We start from the raw sequence: 17,707 nt of genomic DNA on the forward strand, positions 1-17,707 counted from the left end.
GGTTGCCTGGTTGGTGGAACTGGAACCTTAGCTAAAAATACTCCACTCATTTCAGCCTACGTACACAAAAGAGAGCACGAGGCAGAAGAATTGGCTTTGCTAGTTTTTTACAAGGGCTCAAAGTTTTTTCATGTCTGCACTGCAAAAGAGAGAACTTATTTCCTGGACTATTTTCCCTACATGTGACGGCACTCTATAGCTCTCAAATCCTTCACCTACATGTGAAGGCTAAGTTGCTAAAACTGCAAGCCTCTTGCTCTGAGCACCGGACAACTCTACTGATAAGCTGCCAAAAAGTAGAGTGAAGCAAACTAGCTTGTATCAAATAAAACTAAGCAGCGAGGTGGGGCATCCAAGCGGGGATAGCTCAGTTGGGAGAGCGTCAGACTGAAGATCTGAAGGTCGCGTGTTCGATCCACGCTCACCGCATTTGGTTTTTTATTATTTTTTTCAACTTTGCTTAGTGTTTCATCTTGTCGAAGATCCTTCTCTCCTTTTTTTCTTTTGGCAATCTTTTCGCACTTAAAAAGACAGAAAACTAGCGACGCTAAAGTGGTATCATAGACAACCACCGAAAATGTACATGCCCCTTCCATCCAACCACCGTAATTTTACAAGATACAATACGCCGACCGAACGAGCCGTTCATCCCAAACTGACTGGGATTTCGGTTTCATCCGTTTTTGTATCCTACACCCTTACACACAGCAATGAAGACGTATACCACCACCACAGGAGCAGCAACTGGGGGGTCAAGGTCAGCTTGGCAAAAAAAGGGACCGGAGAGCCCCCAGGCCAACCGCGTAGTTAGAATGTTGCCCCTTGGCCTAGTCAGGTGGGAAACAACCATCGCATCTGCACAAATTTCCCAGAGAGGTAGTTTGAGCGAGCGTTCTCTGTCGAGGATTGATTGTGTATGTCTTGCCTTCTACACACTATAAAGCCTGCCCAGAAACTAGCTCGGCGAGTTATCTCGCAATTTGGCCCTCGCGAAAAATACTCCTGCTAATAGACCTGCATGGCCAAGTGTTTTGATATCATTATTAGTGATATATGACATACATAAAAGAAATGATAATGATAATGATGACTTTAGCCATGTTGTAGATATAACATACCGAATAGAATGCTCATAGAATTCTGCAAGCTTGTTCGAACGTTGAAAAGAACGATTCCAGCAACCGAGAGAGGGATCTTATTTAGGGAGCCCACAAGACTATCAGAAGAAATATTGACATCAGAAAACACATGATGGTACAGAAGACAAACTGCAAAGCAACTTTAGAGAAGTCCAGTAGTTGCCCTGGCAGTTAATGAAGCTGGAAAAAGTTTATGTGGAAACTTATCTGTGTTCACATTTATATTTCAAAATTCTAATGCATTTGGTACCTGTATGTAGTCGCGCTTGTCTGATGAAGAAACCACAATGAAGTAAAGCTTATTCCAAGCCCCAAAACTCCACTGCCCGTGATGACAACCCAAAACTCAGGCATCCTTAGGAGAGATCTGCAGATTCAGTTCACGAATATATAACCCACAAGATGAAAAGAATAAATGTGTAGTTTATTTTTGAAAAGCAATGTGTAAATATTTCAAGGTAGCCTAACTAATGGAGGAATGGTTCAACAGTAGAAGATACATCATTCACTGGTCCTATACATCACTACATGTTCTTCCAGACTCATTTCACGTTTACATGCCTAAAAGTGATTTGCATGGCCAGGAAGGGCAGAGCAGACTAACATGAGAATTGCCAATAAAAATGAATATTGCTACAAGATGGAGGTCTCAGCAGTTTGTGTGTAGTCCCATAGGTTTATGATAGGAAAATAACAAATTAGTGAAGTTCGAATTAATAGCTTACGTCTCCAAAAGGTACTCCACTTCATTAAAACCAAGAATAAGGATAATTCCCAATGGCAGCGAAAGAATGTTATTCAGTAACACCATTGAAAGCTCATTCAAATTCCCAGACTTGGTGGCTTGCTTGGCGCTGTCCATTACATGCCGCAATGTAAGCTGAAAGGAAAAACTAATTAGTTGAATGCTGAACACCTTTACAGCTAAATATATTAAAAGTCTTGCAAACTGAAATGCCAATCTATGGGACTGGAAATAATAACTAAAATATTTTGTTCGGACTGAAAATTTATAAGTTGACTGCAAGTACCAATCAGGTATTCATTTGTATTAAGAAAAGCAATACCGAATATGATGCTGTCAGAAAACAATTTAAGGTCTGCCAGGTATATCCGACAGCATGGAATGACAGATCTGTTATTCCTCCCGCAACTGCAGAGATTATCTGCACAAACATATCAATGATTCAGGTGTTGAAGGGTCAAGACATAAGTCAAGGGAGATTTCACAGATAAATGTGATTAGTCAATGCCTCAAGGAACAAGCCTAGAGCTTTTCTAAAATCTGAATATGACATACCATCAACATAAGAGCAATCCAAACTTGAATACCATGCTGCTTTTTGAAAAAATAAGTTTCCCCAGATGCAGTAAGGACATTGGCGACATTCTTCAATATAGTCAACATTGCAACGTTAATGTACTTCAAACTGAAAATAAAGAAGATATTAAAAAAATGAAGTAAATAAGTTTATAAAAAAGCTTCCATTTTCAATCTGCAGCTTCCTTGCTACAAGGTTGAGTGAGGACTATTCACATTTAATATGGAAAACATTAATACAAAATAAAAAAGGTTCATCATTGTACAAGGTACTGAATGACCATGAACAGAGCAGATTAATGAGATGGGCAGCACATTTTCAAATTTTAACACCAACCAAGGGTCAGCACAAATGGAATTCATCCTTAATATTTTTTTAAAAAAGAAATAGCCCGACCGTTCTAAGCCAGAATATACCAAACTTCAGTACCGATTCTTACAACCACCATTACAACTTATGTGGTCTGTTCTTCTCAGACTGGAAGGAAAGAAAACACTGGATGCATTCATATTCATTATTTAGGTAGGTACACAGAAAACAAATGGCTGCTAAAGTTCCAAGAGAAAATTTCGTATCCTCATTAACAAATCTGGTGTGCAGACCTAAAAAACAGCACAGCAAACAGTACTCAGACCAAACTGATGCTGAAGATCTGGTACATACCTAAACATGCTTGTGATCAGCATTCCAACAAATATGATATTCACAGGCAACCAGACTTTGATTAGGTTCCATGTCAATGGTTCAGTTGGAATAGCACCAGACAGGGATAGTGTGGAAACTATGCTCACTGATACAATGTTCTGCAGTAACAGATCATGGAAAAGTTGCCTTAAGAAACACAACTATGATGCATGAAAAGTTAAAAGTCAACAGTCAGCAATAGCAGTATACCTGGTATAGCATCAAAAATATTGGAGCATTGAAACCGTAGCCAGACAGAACAAATTTGTTGACTAAAATCATGCTGCATGATGATATGCAGTAAGCCAGACCAGATAGAAGAGCCTGATTCTGTATCGTCGGGAGCTTGAGTAACTGTAAAGAACCATCTCTTTCTTTTGAGGGCTTACCATCTTCTAAGTCATTGTCATCAACACAGAAGGATCTTGTCATAGATCTGCAGAACATAATACATTATTATTACTCGGAAATGCAGCAGATTGTGTAACTTGCAGCATAGTTGCTGAGGAGAAAGTTTCGTTCAGATACAGAAGAACGGAGTTTATGGAGTTATTGTGATTTTCTTTTCATTTTTAACTACCTATGATGAGGTCGATAGTGAAATTTTATAGCAAAAGAAAAGAACAAAATAAAGGGTTGTAGCCATGCCTGTTTCCAATTTCTCTCCTGACAGGACTTGCAAGTGCAGTGAACCCTGCATTCTGATTCCGAAATACACCCTTTTCACCATTCTTGAGAGGGCTACTTACACTCCCTGGCACATTTCTCCTAGGAGAGGCCTCAGAATCTGCTGATATGTCTAACTGAAGGACTCTACAGGACAAAAAATAGAATGACTGTAAGTAATGATTATTATATTTATTTGCTGAAAGCCTGCCTCAATCATTGATCACACTGTGTTGTGTTAACTGCAATGGTAGCTATTATGCACCAAAAGTCTGAAACTCAAATTTGAACCTGAGGACCAAACAAGAGAATGAAAGGGCTGACCATGATCCCAGAAATTATCTATATGTTTGAGCTTCGAGTTATGGAACTATTCTACACCTGGGTTATATGAAATGAATAGGCGTGCACCCGATTCCTATATATGGGCGGGTTAGGATGTTCATTGCTGAAACAGAAAGGAGGTATAAGCATGACCCACCGTTTACTTGTCACTGATTTTTAACCCAGTAATTTACCAGATGTAGAAGCTGACTCCAATGTTACCCTTATTAACAAACACGGTGAAAAGCATTGTTTTAACCGCACTCATAAGCCTCAAGTTTCAAACTACTAGTGGTAAGCAGAGACCAAAACAGTTAGTGGTACCATCAAGCTGTAAATGGTTAGTAGTAGTCCTATTGGCCGATTTCAAAGAAATTTAGCTAAAAGTCAGCAGTAATCTGATTCCACGTGCTCCTAAGTATTGAAGTCATTAACTTCAATTTTTTTCAGTTACGAATATCAGGTGCAGGACTATACTATGCTATCAATCAAGCTTGGGAGGGTGCAAGCAAAAACAAGAGAAAGTCCTGCAGCTAGTGAGAGGCCATTGGTCAGGTCAGCTCCAATTCATTACGGTCTGTTGTGGGGAGCTAAAGTAAAAGCTAAGCTGATGGCACCTGAGATTACTCCGAGATCGCGCGGAACTAGAATCGACGCGCAGCTTACTCCACCCAAACATTCGTGGTGAAGGACCCCGAATTAACAGTCGAACAAGCACACGATTAATCGGCGCGCACGCTTGCCCCAGTCCCAAGCAGAGGCGAGCGGAAAGCGAAGCAAAGGCTCCATCCATCCAGGCAGGCTCCCCCCAGCTCAAACGGAACCAACATCCGCCCAGGGCGAAACAGCTCTCCTGATCGGAGTCAAAAGGGCCGCGGGAGCTCCCCACCCAGAACTGGAGCTGGAGCTGGAGCGCGGAAGCTGGCGGGGAGGGGTGAGGGGAGTTGGAGAGGGGGAGGGAGGTCGATCGGGTGCTGACCTGGATGAGCCCATGGCGGCGTCCCCGGCGGGGAGCCCGGGAGGCGGCGCCGTGGGCGGCGGAGCGAAGGACGGCGAGGTGGTCGATGGAATGCCGCGGAGGAGGAGGCGTCCGGAATGGGCAGCGGGCCACGCGACGACTCGGAACTAACGGGGCGCTTCCCTTCGGCTTCGCCTCGGACGAGTCAGAAGACTGATATGTGGGCCCCGCCTCCTCCCGCGGGGGTCTCGTCTCCAGCTCGGCTCAACTCGCTGGCTGGCCGGCCCTCCCAGTCTTCCGGGACTCGAAGCGGCGGCCGGTGTCCTCACTGATCCGTGGGACCGGAGAGATGTCTGGCCCACATGGCAGTCATGGCGACGAGTTTGGGCCGGGCGTGCGGAATTCATTTGGTTTGACTGGGCAATCCAACATGGCAGCAGCCTTTGCGTGACCGCGGTTTGACCAGGTTTTTCCTCCTTGATTTTTTCTTCAGTTCCTACTACCCACCTGCCACTGTTCTGCGTCCTGCTCGTTTTGTATTTTGATCCTTTTTTTTCTCTAACTAATAACATGGGGTTAGCCACAGCAAGTCTCTTGTTTAGTTCACCTCCAACTCCCAACTTTGGCACTATGCAAAAAGAAGATTTCCCATCACATCAAACTTGCGGTATATGCATGGAGTACTAAATGTAGACGAAATTAAAAACTAATTGCACAGTTTTGTTGTACTTTGCGAGACGAATCTTTTGAGCCTAATTAGTCAATGTTTGAACAATAATTCACAAATACAAACGAAACGCTACAGTGTGCTACAGTGTTGTAACAGTAATTTGGCACCTCCAAACTTTGGCAACTAAACAAGGTCCAAGTACATTTTGGAGGTTTGTATGTACTATACTTCTTCCAGGATAGATATGAATAAAAATTTTATTTCAAAAAAAAGATATGAATAAAAATGATCACTAGGGAATCTTCCATGTTTCGGATGATGTATTTTGAAGGTTGGTTGCTGTTTGTATGCCACTTGTTTAGTGATCCGGATAAAACGATGACGGTAGCGGTGATATCACCTTTTTTTGTGTGTTCATAATATACTTTTGCTGCTTGGCCAAATTCCGTCAAAATATACGGCAAAACTTGGCACTTTGCGGCATCAAACCAAAACGCTTCAAATGATCGTTTTTTAGGGGCCAATCTGAGATTCGACGGGTGATATGCGAATTACAAATGAACCCGAGCGCCTTTGCGCGAAACATCCAGGGGAAAAAGGGGCAAGCGAACGGTGTACGCCGCCGCACCCCCACCGCCGGCCCTAATCGTCTCGTCTCGTCTCGTCTCGTCTCTTCCTCCCGACCTCACTCACTGCCTCCCCCTCGCCGCCGCCGCCGCCGTGCCGGGGATGTCGCGCACGCTGGTGCAGCCGGTGGGGCAGAAGCGCCTCACCAACGTGGCGGTGGTGCGCCTGCGCAAGCACGGCCAGCGCTTCGAGATCGCCTGCTTCCCCAACAAGGTGCTCTCCTGGCGGTCCCGCACCGAGAAGGACCTCGACGAGGTGCTCCAGTCCCACACCGTCTACTCCAACGTCTCCAAGGGCGTCCTCGCCAAGTCCAAGGAACTCATCAAGGCCTTCGGCACCGACGACCAGACCAAAATCTGCATCGAGGTATCCATCCATCCACCTATCCAATCCCCCGTCGCACTGACCAGATGGTTGCTGTCACTGTGACGCTGCCGACTCAATTGATGATCTGTGGTTTGAATTGCTAGATTCTGGAGAAAGGGGAGCTCCAGGTCTCCGGCAAGGAGAGGGAGGCGCAGCTCTCTAGCCAGTTCCGCGACATCGCCACCATCGTCATGGAGAAGACGATCAACCCGGAGACCCGCCGCCCCTACACCATCACCATGATCGAGCGCCTCATGCACGAGATACACTTCGCCGTCGACCCAAACCTCACATCCAAGGAACAGGTACATACCTTATTCGGAGATACTTATATACAGTATCACTGTTTGAGTAGAATACCTGATTAGAATCTGGTGGCTGTAGTCTTTAGGGAACCATTTAAGTTCTACAATTGGTGGCATGTCATACAAGGGATAGATGACCCCCTGGTTCCTGTACAATCAGCTTATCATCTCTGCCAATTTCAGAAGCTCATGCACTTCAGTATCATCTATAGGCTAAAACTAGAATTCAGAGATGGCTATTTTACACATTTTTCATGTCTGAATCTCAGTTCAAATGTTGAACTAGGTTCCTCTAGGCATATGCAGAACACTATTAGACTTTTATCCACTTTGCCATTCATCATTTCTAGCTATAATCTGCAGAACTAGATCACCATTAAAGATGGTAGTGGTACCATTTACAGGCCCATTAATTGCATATCAAATACCTTAGTCAACTTGTCTTTCTATTTTCAATAATTCAATAGTTTGCCAATTTTTAGGCTACTATAGATGATGCTAATAGGCGACTTCCAGTTTTGGATTTAATTGGCATGGCTACAATATCACTAATAGGCTGGCTGACCAATTGAGTTATTAGTTTTGCAACACTGAATTCACGATCATATATAGCCTATCAAAAGATAGCGTAACAATGGTTTTTATGGGCATTAATTGTGTATCAGGTACATCTTGAGTCTGAATTGTATATTCCAATGAATTATTTACCTTATGTTTGTTTAGCATAGTATTTAGAAACCGTCAGCATTACCTGCATGCAGGACATGGTGATAGATATTGCCCGCACCAATGTGATATTCCTTTATCTACCGATTCTTACTCTATTTTTCATTTGTTGTCTTTGGTCTTGCAGGCTCTAAAAGTTATCAAGAAGCTCATAGAGCACTTCCCCATAAAGCGTGCACCACTGAGGGTGCGGTTCACTGCACCAAAGCCCAACTTTGCAGGCCTTATGGAGAAGGTTGCTGAATGGAATGCTACAGTCATATCAAAGGATGAATCTGGCACTCAGCCTTCTATTGTAAGTCCATTAATTCTTGTTTTGCTGGCTATTTCTACATCACATGATTGCCTATTCATATGTAATTGCCACCAGTGTTCCTTTTTAAGCTCGAGCCATTTAAAAAATATTGTATGCCCTGACCCACCATCACTGGTTACACAGTGTCATAGAGCTGGTACAAGGTTTCTAATGTCATCTAGCTTTCTCTTTTCACCAGAAGTCTTGCTTTTAAGATGGAAAAGTTATCACAAATTTAGAATTTTGGTTGGTCCATGATACCTAGTCAAATGTTTCAAAAATCACAAGGCTCTAGATGGGCCTTGGGAGGTGTTACTGCCTGATTGCCAGTTATGAACAATATGTGACCATTAGGCGCTAGGCGCCACTCTTCCGCCTAGCGCCTCCAAAGTTGGCTAGGCAGTAGGCTCTGGAAGTCTCTGTAATGTACTTTGTATGATGAACTTAACATTAAACTGTACTTAGCCTGTTTTACTGTTTTCATTTGCTGATGAAGCCTAACTGCACATGTCTCATACTGAACCTTATTATCATTGATCTACGAAATGTAACTGTGAGTGATGTGTTTACAGGTGTGTGAGATTGAGCCTTCCATTCTGCACTCATGTGAGGAGCGGTTGAAGGATGTGCAAGGGAGGGTGGAAGTCCTATCCGTCTCAGCGCATGCAGAAGGTGGCCTGTCTGTGGAGCAGGATGACAATGTTGAAGTGCTGCAAGCAGCGCCTGCAAAGCAGTCTGATGCTGTTGCGCAGATAACCGAGACAATGCAGAAGCAGAGCATTTCTACTGAAACCCAGGGCAGCGCACAAGGCAAGCAGCAGAGAAGGTGCAAGGAGTGCGATGTACTAGTGGATGACAAGCTATACAGAGAGCACTGCAAGAGCGGGTGGCACAAGCACAACTACACGCGCCACAAGAATGGGCTCCCGCCTCTCAGCCAGGAGGAGTGCATGGTAGAGATGGAGTTGGCTGACTCCAAGAAGGACCTCAAGGACTATGATTTCTGATGAGAGGTGAGCTGGAAGTTGTCCTGTGATCTTGTGCCTGGACGCTAATGCAGTCGGTCTAATGCTTTGTTGGTCTGATGTTAGCCAGGGTTAAGTAACGGGGAGGGCGCAGGGCATGAAGGTGCTGCTGCAGTCTTCTTCCTTTTTTCCCCCTTTTTATGAGAACAGATATGGTGGAGCGCGGGTGCTGTATAGTGGCTTAGTCAGATAGTTTAGGTCTGGCTGTCTGGAAGGCTTTGTATAGTAAAGCCGAATGGAATGCTCCATGGCTGTTCTGTGACGGCACGCTATATGAAGTTGAAACGTTGCTTGTTACTTATTGAATATCCTTTGTGGCTGTTTGGTTTGTGATGATGAGCAGATAGCCTTAGGTGCATAGATGTTACTGTTAGTGGTTAAAAATCGTCTGAATTTGGTGGTACTTGGCCTACCATGTACATCACAGATGCATTTGAGCCAATGGTAATCTCAATCCAAACAATAGACTGTAATAAGTGGTAATGTACCAATCTAAGCATTAGACTGTGCTTTCTCGCAAATAGTACATATACAAGTGTGGAGAACCATTAGCATCACCAATCGAACTGGTAATGTACCAACCCAAAGAACAGACTGTTAACTGTAACCTATTCGCATATGCATATACTACTACAACTAACTAACTATGAAGAAGCGCTAGCATCAACAAACTCTTTTTGGCGAGCTACGCTAATCGTCCATACCAACTGTTCACTCATCCCATGGTTAGCTCCAAATGGAAGTGTGGGAGCACTCCAGCCCTGAAGATGCTCATCTGCAACCTCGTCCTCCATGATTAGCACCATTAGGTGCTCCTTGTACTTGGCCGGGTGCTGCGAGCAGTTCCAGGCCGAGCTTGAGCACACCCCGGACGTCAGGCTCCAGCTCCGCGGGCCTGCCTGTGTGACGGTCGACGTGCTCCCGGGCTGATCTCATAAGAAAAACAATGTTAAATTTTGGCAAATTCTTAAATTTTAAAAACAAAGTTATACTAAAGAAAATACATGACTCATGTTCTATTTTCTTCCTTTTACTCACAATATTTTATTCTAAGAGAACATTTCTAAAATATCTAGGTGTACCTACGCATATTTTATTCTAAGAGAACATTTCTAAAATATCTAGGTGTACCTATACATTATAATAAATGGAGGAAAGACAAACAATCACTCTATATAGTGTCATAGGAATAGAGTCATCTTCCATATCAGCATCCTCTGCTTGTGAACATAGAAGAGACATTTCATAAACGAGCTCGCCTTAGTTGCACTAAAAGCAAAGCCATCCACCAAACCTTTTTCTAGGTGATTAGCTAAGTATTATGTCTGGATTTGCATGCTGTGTAAAATTCTTGGTACAAATCGTTTTGAACTTGAGAGAATAAAATTTGTTGTTGAGATCTTGGCTGAAAATATATTGATATAATATTCATAGGCCTACTTTAACTTTCCATAGACAGAAATGTGTTGGATAGAAATGTAAGAAATGTGTTCAAAAATAACCGATCAAATGTGTTAGAAAGAAATGCAAGAAATATATTACAAAATAACACACATAGACACAATAGCTGTCCTGGTTCCAGTCCTCCAGGTCGGCGTGCATGCCCATGATCAGGTCGAAGGTGTCTGGGGTTGATGAACCTCAGCTGTTCAAGGACCACCCCCCGCCCCCCTCCATCACCCAATCAAAAGCCCACTTTGGCTCCATAAGGGTCGTATTGTATCTGATAACATACTCGTATCCATTGATGCCTTCTCGAATGAGCTCCAACGATGTCGTGATGTCGCTAGGCATGGGCTCTCGTAGCATAAAGAACTGCTCTGCCGATGCCACGAACTGCTCATAGTCCATGTCCTCGCCCGACTTGGTGAACTTAACTAGGTGGATTCCCATCAACCTCACTACCAGATTCAAGTAGACGAGAATGTTGTGGGCACCGAATTGACTGCGGAGGCAGAGACTAGGGATGAAAACGGTCGGGAAAATGTCGTAACCATTCCTGCTCTTGTATTTTTTTTGCCGGGAACAAAAACGGGAACGGGAAGGTCGGACGGGAAAACGAAACCGGTATTACGGGGTATCAGGAACGGAATAATTCGAACGGGAACATGTCGATTACGATCGGGAAGCGATAACACAAAATGGGAACACCAATATATGTAACCACTTAAAACAATAAGCTCGATGCAACAATAGCAACCGAACGCAAACAAGTTGACAAGTTCATAACGTTCACAAATTGAGGAGTTCAAATTAAGACAAAATTAGTTCATGTGAATAGGCAAGCCAACAGCACGCGGCTACAACCACAATTCCTTCCAGAGTTCCAGCCACAAGCAAGTAAGTCAGTAACACAAATTCGTAATTCACAAGTCCAAATTAAAAAAAAAGCATGCCACAACCACAAGTCCCCAGCTGACATTTCTACATGTCAAAGAAGGCCAGATCATCTGCATGTGGCCCATCTTCTTCATCACTGTCCGTGACATCGTTGTCCTACAAATAGGAGGCATCCATCTTCAGAGTTACAATAGCAAACAATGTTTAAAATCGGAGAGAATGGGGAAGTGGAAGGCCGAGGATGGGCCAGAGTGGGGGAAAGAAGTTTGGGCTGGTGTTGGGGTTGGGCCAGGTTGGGCTGGTGCTAGCTGGAGGGGGGAAATGAAGAAGACCTGTTTTTTTTTTTGAGACGCGACTGTCTAACCACCTGCCGAGCTTCTCTCTGCTGCCCTGCCGAGTCCCCCTCATCACTGTTGTTAGCATGGGTCCCATCACCCATGGGAGAGCACCCATATGAAACTGTAGAAAAACAGGCTATCAAACATCTACGGAAATTTCACCTCTTAAAGCTTCTTCGATAAGCTGACCGTGATAATCTGGACGGATTGGCTACTTTTGTGAAATGAAGTAATGAAGTTGGATCAGGCTCGGACCAGGTTGAGAAAAGCTCAAAATATTTTGGACCGAAAAGTCACGCCCATACGCGCCCACAAAGGGACATTTCGCCAAAATTTCAGACCAAACTTAGATTCGAACTGGACCGCCCACAACTTTTACTTGTAAAAATAATTTAAAATAGTTTTGCGAAAATGGGCACATGAAGTGATAGTTCCGAAATTATTAGTGCAAAGCTGAGGTAGGCTTATAAAATTGCCTCTTGTTTTCCTAATCCTCGTGATTAAGACACTAGTACACTACGTTACTCCTTCAAAACTCAGTTGTCATGTTTGCTTTCGACATTTTCCTTTTAATCGTGTCACTTCGAATTACATAGACTATTATTATTATTATTATTATTTATTTGAACACAGTACAGACACAAACACTCACATGCATGCATGCATGCGCATTCATCATTGTAACTTACTTGTGCATTTGTGAATAGTACCTTGAGTCCAAAATAACTTTGTTGCACATAGATCTTGTCGAATTTGTCGAAGCTATCAATTCGGTTATTACAAATGTTTGATATTATCATGCTAGTTCTACCTAGAATATATTGCAATACCTTTGCAGATTTATCATGATTCCAAATATCAAAAATTAGGATTTTTGATCCCTCTCAGTTTCTCTTTTCAAATAAAGGATCCAGGAATCATAGCATCTCGGAATATTTGGCATCTTTGATCGTAAATAAAAGAAATTATAAAGATCGACAATATAAAAATGAAGTTACTGGATTTGTGAAACCAACTGTTTTATATTATATAATTATTTTTATTTTAAACCATTTACTGATAATAAATATTAGAGGTAAAGTAATATTATATAATATTTTAAACCATTTTCTTATTTTACACCAGCGACTACTGCCCTTCCACTCTGCTCCCGCCTCCGCTCCAAAAACCAGCAGATTTGGGCGACGCCGGCGCCGGCGCCAATCTGTAGACTCGTGGAGAGAGAGCTGACGGCGGCGACGCGATGCCGATCGAGATGCCCCGTGGGCTGCCCTTCGCGGTAGACACGTGGACCTCAGCGTCGTCGCTGAAGCGCCACCGCTTCCTCACCCACGCCCATCGCGACCCCTCGCCGACATCGCTGCCACCTCCGCTGTCTCCGCCTCCTCCCCGGTCTACGCCTCCCGCCTCACCATCCTCATCGCCCTCCGCATCTTCCCCCAGCTCCACCGCGCCGCGTTCGTCGAGCTGGGGGCGGGCGCCCCGCTGCTGCGCGTCCCCAACCCCGACGGCGACTTCACCGTCACCGCCTTCGATGCCAACCACTGCCCAGGTCCGCGCGCCTCTCCTTCTTATCCTTGCTTCCCCTCGATCCGGAATTTCGGATGATGCTGACCCTGTTTGCAGACGCGGTGATGTTCCTGTTCGAGGGCCCCTTCGGCGCCGTCCTCCACACCGGCAACTGCCGCCTGACGTTGGTCTGCCTCAGCGCCCTGATGCCCCTCCTCGCCCGCCGCATCGACTACCTCTTCCTCGACTGCACCTTCGCACGATGCCCCCTGCAGTTCCCCACCAAGGAGGACTCCATCTGCCAGGTGAGCTCCTGCTTCGCGACATCCATCTGTATTTGGACTCAATGATAATTGATAAGTTTGAATAAATTAAAACTGGCATCGCGAACCATGATTGCATAAATAAGGGCTCGTTTGGCAGGGCTGCGGCTGTGGCTAAAACGTCTGTGGCTGTGGCTTCTTCAATGAAATAGTTTTTTTTAGCTTCACCTAGTTTGGATGGAAAAACATTTGGTAAAATAGCTTCTCCTAGATGAGTAACATGGATAAAAATATGAAATATCCATAATACCCTTCCTTATTTTTTTTCTCCCTTCTTTTTTTTTCTCTTTCCTTTAATTCTTATCCGCCTCCACCAGCCTTATCCGCTCGCAAGGCCTCCGCCTGCCTTATCCGCTCGCAACGCCTGCCGCGCTCCACCGCCGCCCGCCCCAGCGCCTCCGCTCGCCTCCGCTCCACCGCCGGCCGCCCCAGCGCCTCCGCTCCACCGCCGCCCGCCCCAGCGCCTACGCTCCGCCGCCGCCCGCCGCAGCGCCTACGCTCCGCCGCCAGCCCCTAGCGCCGCCGTCCCTGCCCTCCACCGCGCCGCGCCTCCGTCCCCACGCCGCTCCGCCTCCAGTGCCGCGCCGCGCCGCCAGGCCACCTCCACCACGCCGTTCCGCCTCCACCTCGCTGCTCCGACTCCACCGTGCCGCCAGACCGCCTCCACCAAGAATAAGAACACGGGGCTTATCCACACCAAGAATAAGTAATGAAAGTCTGATTGCCGTTACCGTCTTGCCAGCCTTATCCACACCAAGAAGAACACGGGGCTCACCCTTGGTCAAAAAAAAGATACTTCCACATGTGGAAGATGCTTCTTCCTGCCAGGACTGGTGCAGGCAGTTGTGCAGTTGCCAACTTTAGAAATTCTGATCCTATTGAGCTTCTGAAAGGCCACCGGCAGTTGTGCAGTTGAAGGAGGAAATGGGCGTCAAGTTGACAGCTAGCAAGACAACCAAGTGCCATTGATATAAGAAAGAGTGAAGGGACCATTGTTCGTGGGCAAGGATCAGATCGCACACGCTAGTCGCATTCCCTATGTGCTCGTTGACATCGCATATGGATGTATTGTTAGATAGAAAGGTTAGATGCATGCGTATTTACCTTACCATATTGTGCCAAAGCCAAGAGATATAGATTGTCTATGTACAGGAATAGATCATCTACGTATAGAAGGTTTATATTTAGAAAAGATCTCTTGGCTTAGCCCTCAAGTTGTAACGCCTATATGTAACTGCTACATGCGGGGCTATTCTGCATCTAATTAACACGTAATCATCGCACGACCCAGATAGGGCGTCGGTGTTCTCCTCCGCTCCTCTGAACTTTCACATGGTAATCAGAGCCATTGCTTTTGAGTAGATTGCATCTCCTCTCCGCAACTACAATGGCGTCATCATCTGCTTCCTCCAATCCTCTCCTCGCCCAGCCTGTCACGGAAAAGCTTAGCAAGAACAATCACGCCCTGTGGAAGGCACAGGTGCGTGCTGCGATCCGTGGTGCTCGTCTTCAGGGGTACCTCACGGGTGCCACCCCTATACCTGCGGCGGAGCTTGTGCAGAAGGGCGCTGATGGGAAGGAAGTGAGGGTTCCCAATCCAGCGCGCGAAGACTGGGAGGCCACGGATCAACAGGTCCTTAGCTACCTCCTCGCATCGGTCACCAAGGATGTCCTCACACAAGTGGCCACCAGCGCCACCGCGGCGGACGCTTGGAAGATCATTGAAGACATGTTCGCGTCACAGACGCGAGCGCGATCCGTTAACATGCGGATTGCTCTGGCAACGACCAAGAAGGAAAATTCGTCCGTTGCCGAGTACTTTGCCAAGATGAAGGCTCTTGGCGACGACATGGCGGCTGCAGGACGGCCCCTAGAAGATGAAGAACTGGTGGAGTACATCATCACCGGCTTGGGCGAAGATTTCTCGCCCATCGTCTCTGCTCTATGCGCTAGAGTGGAACCCATCTCCGTTGGTGAGCTTTATTCACAACTTCTCAATTTTGGAACTAGAATGGACTTGATCTATGGAGGCAGCCCTGGGTCTGGATCGGCAAACTCGGCATCTCGTGGTCGTGGCTCGTGGCGCGGGAAGAATCACGCGCGTGGGAGAGGCCCCTCGCGTGGGGGCGCGCAGTCTAGCCGCGGCAGGTCCAGTCGCGGGCCTCCTGCAGGAGGTCGTGGCTCCCACAACAACAACAACTCCCGCGGCTTCTACAACAACAATAGTCGCGGGACATCTGGTGGTGCGCTTGATTCAGATGACAACAGGTGCCAGGTGTGCTTCAAGAAGAATCACTCAGCCGCTGAATGCTGGCACAGGTTCGATGAGAACTTTGTGCCAGATCAGCGTCTTGTTGCAGCAGCTACAAACTCGTATGGCGTGGACACCAACTGGTACACTGATACCGGTGCTACAGATCATATGACAAGCAATCTCGAGCAGCTGTCTCTCAAGAAAAAGTATCATGGTGGTGATCAGATCCACACAGCTAGTGGAACAGGTATGAACATTAGTCACATTGGTCGTACTACAGTTCGTACCCCCACTCGTAACATACAATTAAATGATGTTCTTTATGTTCCACAAGCCAAGAAAAATCTTGTTTCAGTTCATCGTCTTACCGCTGACAACTCTATCTTTATAGAATTTCACCCTGATTTCTTTCTGATTAAGGATCAGGAAACGAAGAATATACTCCTTAGAGGAAGGTGTCACAGGGGTCTCTATCCTTTACCTGCACCAACAATAAAGCAAGCCTACAACTCCAACAGATTGCCCCTGTCTCGATGGCACAGTAGGCTGGGTCATCCATCTTCGTTAATTGTTAAGCAAGTTGTCAGTAATAATAGTCTCCCATATATCGATGAGTCGTTGAGTCAGTCAGTTTGTGATGCTTGTCAGCAAGGGAAGAGCCATCAGTTGCCCTATCCCAAGTCTTCTAGTATTTCCAAGTCTCCTTTAGAACTTGTGTTCTCTGATGTCTGGGGTCATGCACCAGAATCAGTTGGTCGAAAACGATATTATGTTAGTTTCATTGATGATTTTAGCAAGTTCACCTGGATTTACTTTCTTAAGCACAAGTCTGAAGTATTTCAAAAATTTCAAGAGTTTCAAACTCTTGTTGAACGCTTGTTTGATCGTAAGATTCTTGCCATGCAAACTGACTGGGGAGGCGAATATCAGACACTTAATTCCTTTTTTAATAAAGCTGGCATCGTTCATCTTGTTTCATGCCCACACACTCATCAGCAAAATGGGTCAGCTGAGAGAAAACACCGTCACATAGTTGAAGTCGGTCTCTCTCTTTTATCTCATGCGGCTATGCCCCTAAAATTTTGGGATGAAGCCTTCCAAACAGCCGTTTATCTCATCAATCGTGTACCCAGCAAAACGATTGGTCATGCTACGCCTCTAGAGCGTCTCTTTAATCAAAAACCAGATTACTCCTCGATGAGAGTTTTTGGATGTGCTTGTTGGCCTCATCTTCGTCCCTATAATAAGCACAAACTAGAATTTCGATCCAAAAGATGTGTCTTTCTTGGTTATAGCACCTTGCACAAAGGCTACAAGTGCCTTGATGTCTCCACTGGCCGTGTTTACATCTCCAGGGATGTGATCTTTGATGAAAATATTTTTCCCTTCACTGAGCTGCATCCCAATGCCGGTGCCCGTCTTCGCTCCGAGATCTTATGTCTTCCTTCTGATCTTGTTTATCCGTATGTAGGGGGCGAACATGCAGTAGATCAGTGTGCTAATGGTTCATCTAATTCTTCTAATGTTTCCTCTGAGTTGCATGATGAGAATCAGGGAGACGCTGGTGACAATTCGGAAGGAACCGGTGATGCAAACTCCGGAGGCAATTCGCATGCGGGCTCGGGATCGGAGTCTGGTTCAGGTGCGTCCATTGGCCAACCGCCGGACGCCACGCTATCTCCGGTTTCTCCTCTCGCGACAGCGCCTGATCCAGACACCGCGCCGCACCAGCCAGGCGCGGCCACGTCTTCGGACACCGCGCCGCACCAGCCAGGCGCGGCCACGTCTTCTTCCCCGCGCGCGGGAGATTCGCCGGGCCAGGCAGGCCAGACTGCT

The 17,707-nt window shown here is 45.8% G+C and overlaps 2 protein-coding genes and 2 non-coding genes across 6 annotated transcripts; 3 read left to right on the forward strand and 1 right to left on the reverse strand.

Annotated features, from left to right (window-relative positions):
- Positions 1–356: 356 nt before the first annotated feature.
- Positions 357–429, forward strand: TRNAF-GAA (transfer RNA phenylalanine (anticodon GAA)). The gene has a single exon. It is a non-coding gene; the product is annotated as a tRNA-Phe (tRNA).
- Positions 430–548: 119 nt separating this feature from the next.
- On the reverse strand, positions 549–5,275 carry LOC117860260 (GDP-mannose transporter GONST1). The gene is made up of 10 exons (XM_034743520.2): positions 5,115–5,275; positions 3,794–3,958; positions 3,356–3,581; positions 3,125–3,264; positions 2,440–2,569; positions 2,207–2,305; positions 1,865–2,019; positions 1,390–1,506; positions 1,119–1,216; positions 549–1,014 (listed from the first exon to the last, which is right to left on the reverse strand). Exons 1-10 carry the CDS (start codon positions 5,126–5,128, stop codon positions 956–958), a joined length of 1,203 nt encoding a protein of 400 aa, XP_034599411.1. The 5' UTR covers positions 5,129–5,275; the 3' UTR covers positions 549–955.
- A 1,108-nt stretch (positions 5,276–6,383) lies between these two features.
- Positions 6,384–9,413, forward strand: LOC117861407 (uncharacterized). 3 transcript variants are annotated; one of them, XM_034744957.2, is made up of 5 exons: positions 6,384–6,756; positions 6,861–7,061; positions 7,915–8,082; positions 8,655–9,095; positions 9,174–9,413. In XM_034744957.2, exons 1-4 carry the CDS (start codon positions 6,493–6,495, stop codon positions 9,087–9,089), a joined length of 1,068 nt encoding a protein of 355 aa, XP_034600848.1. In that variant the 5' UTR covers positions 6,384–6,492; the 3' UTR covers positions 9,090–9,095; positions 9,174–9,413. The 3 variants fall into 3 exon arrangements, with proteins under 3 accessions (XP_034600848.1, XP_034600850.1, XP_034600847.1); XM_034744959.2 differs by having other exon boundaries at positions 9,178–9,413; XM_034744956.2 differs by having other exon boundaries at positions 8,655–9,413.
- Positions 9,414–15,484: 6,071 nt separating this feature from the next.
- On the forward strand, positions 15,485–15,622 carry LOC117862326 (small nucleolar RNA Z247). Its single transcript, XR_004641974.1, has one exon. It is a non-coding gene; the product is annotated as a small nucleolar RNA Z247 (small nucleolar RNA).
- Positions 15,623–17,707: the final 2,085 nt, after the last annotated feature.

This window comes from Setaria viridis, chromosome 6 (assembly GCF_005286985.2).
Source record: "Setaria viridis chromosome 6, Setaria_viridis_v4.0, whole genome shotgun sequence".
Classification (NCBI taxonomy): Eukaryota; Viridiplantae; Streptophyta; class Magnoliopsida; order Poales; family Poaceae; genus Setaria; species Setaria viridis.

Excerpts from the sequence above, each read along its gene's own strand:
- LOC117861407 (XM_034744956.2), top strand. The coding sequence starts at position 6,493 with ATGTCGCGCACGCTGGTGCAGCCGGTGGGGCAGAAGCGCCTCACCAAC. Across the intron at positions 7,062-7,914 it reads ACCTCACATCCAAGGAACAG|GCTCTAAAAGTTATCAAGAA; the intron begins GTACATACCTTA and ends TTGGTCTTGCAG. Across the intron at positions 8,083-8,654 it reads CTGGCACTCAGCCTTCTATT|GTGTGTGAGATTGAGCCTTC; the intron begins GTAAGTCCATTA and ends ATGTGTTTACAG.
- LOC117860260 (XM_034743520.2), bottom strand. Across the intron at positions 3,265-3,355 it reads TATTTTTGATGCTATACCAG|AACATTGTATCAGTGAGCAT; the intron begins GTATACTGCTAT and ends CTGTTACTGCAG. Across the intron at positions 1,507-1,864 it reads GTGGAGTACCTTTTGGAGAC|ATCTCTCCTAAGGATGCCTG; the intron begins GTAAGCTATTAA and ends CTGAATCTGCAG.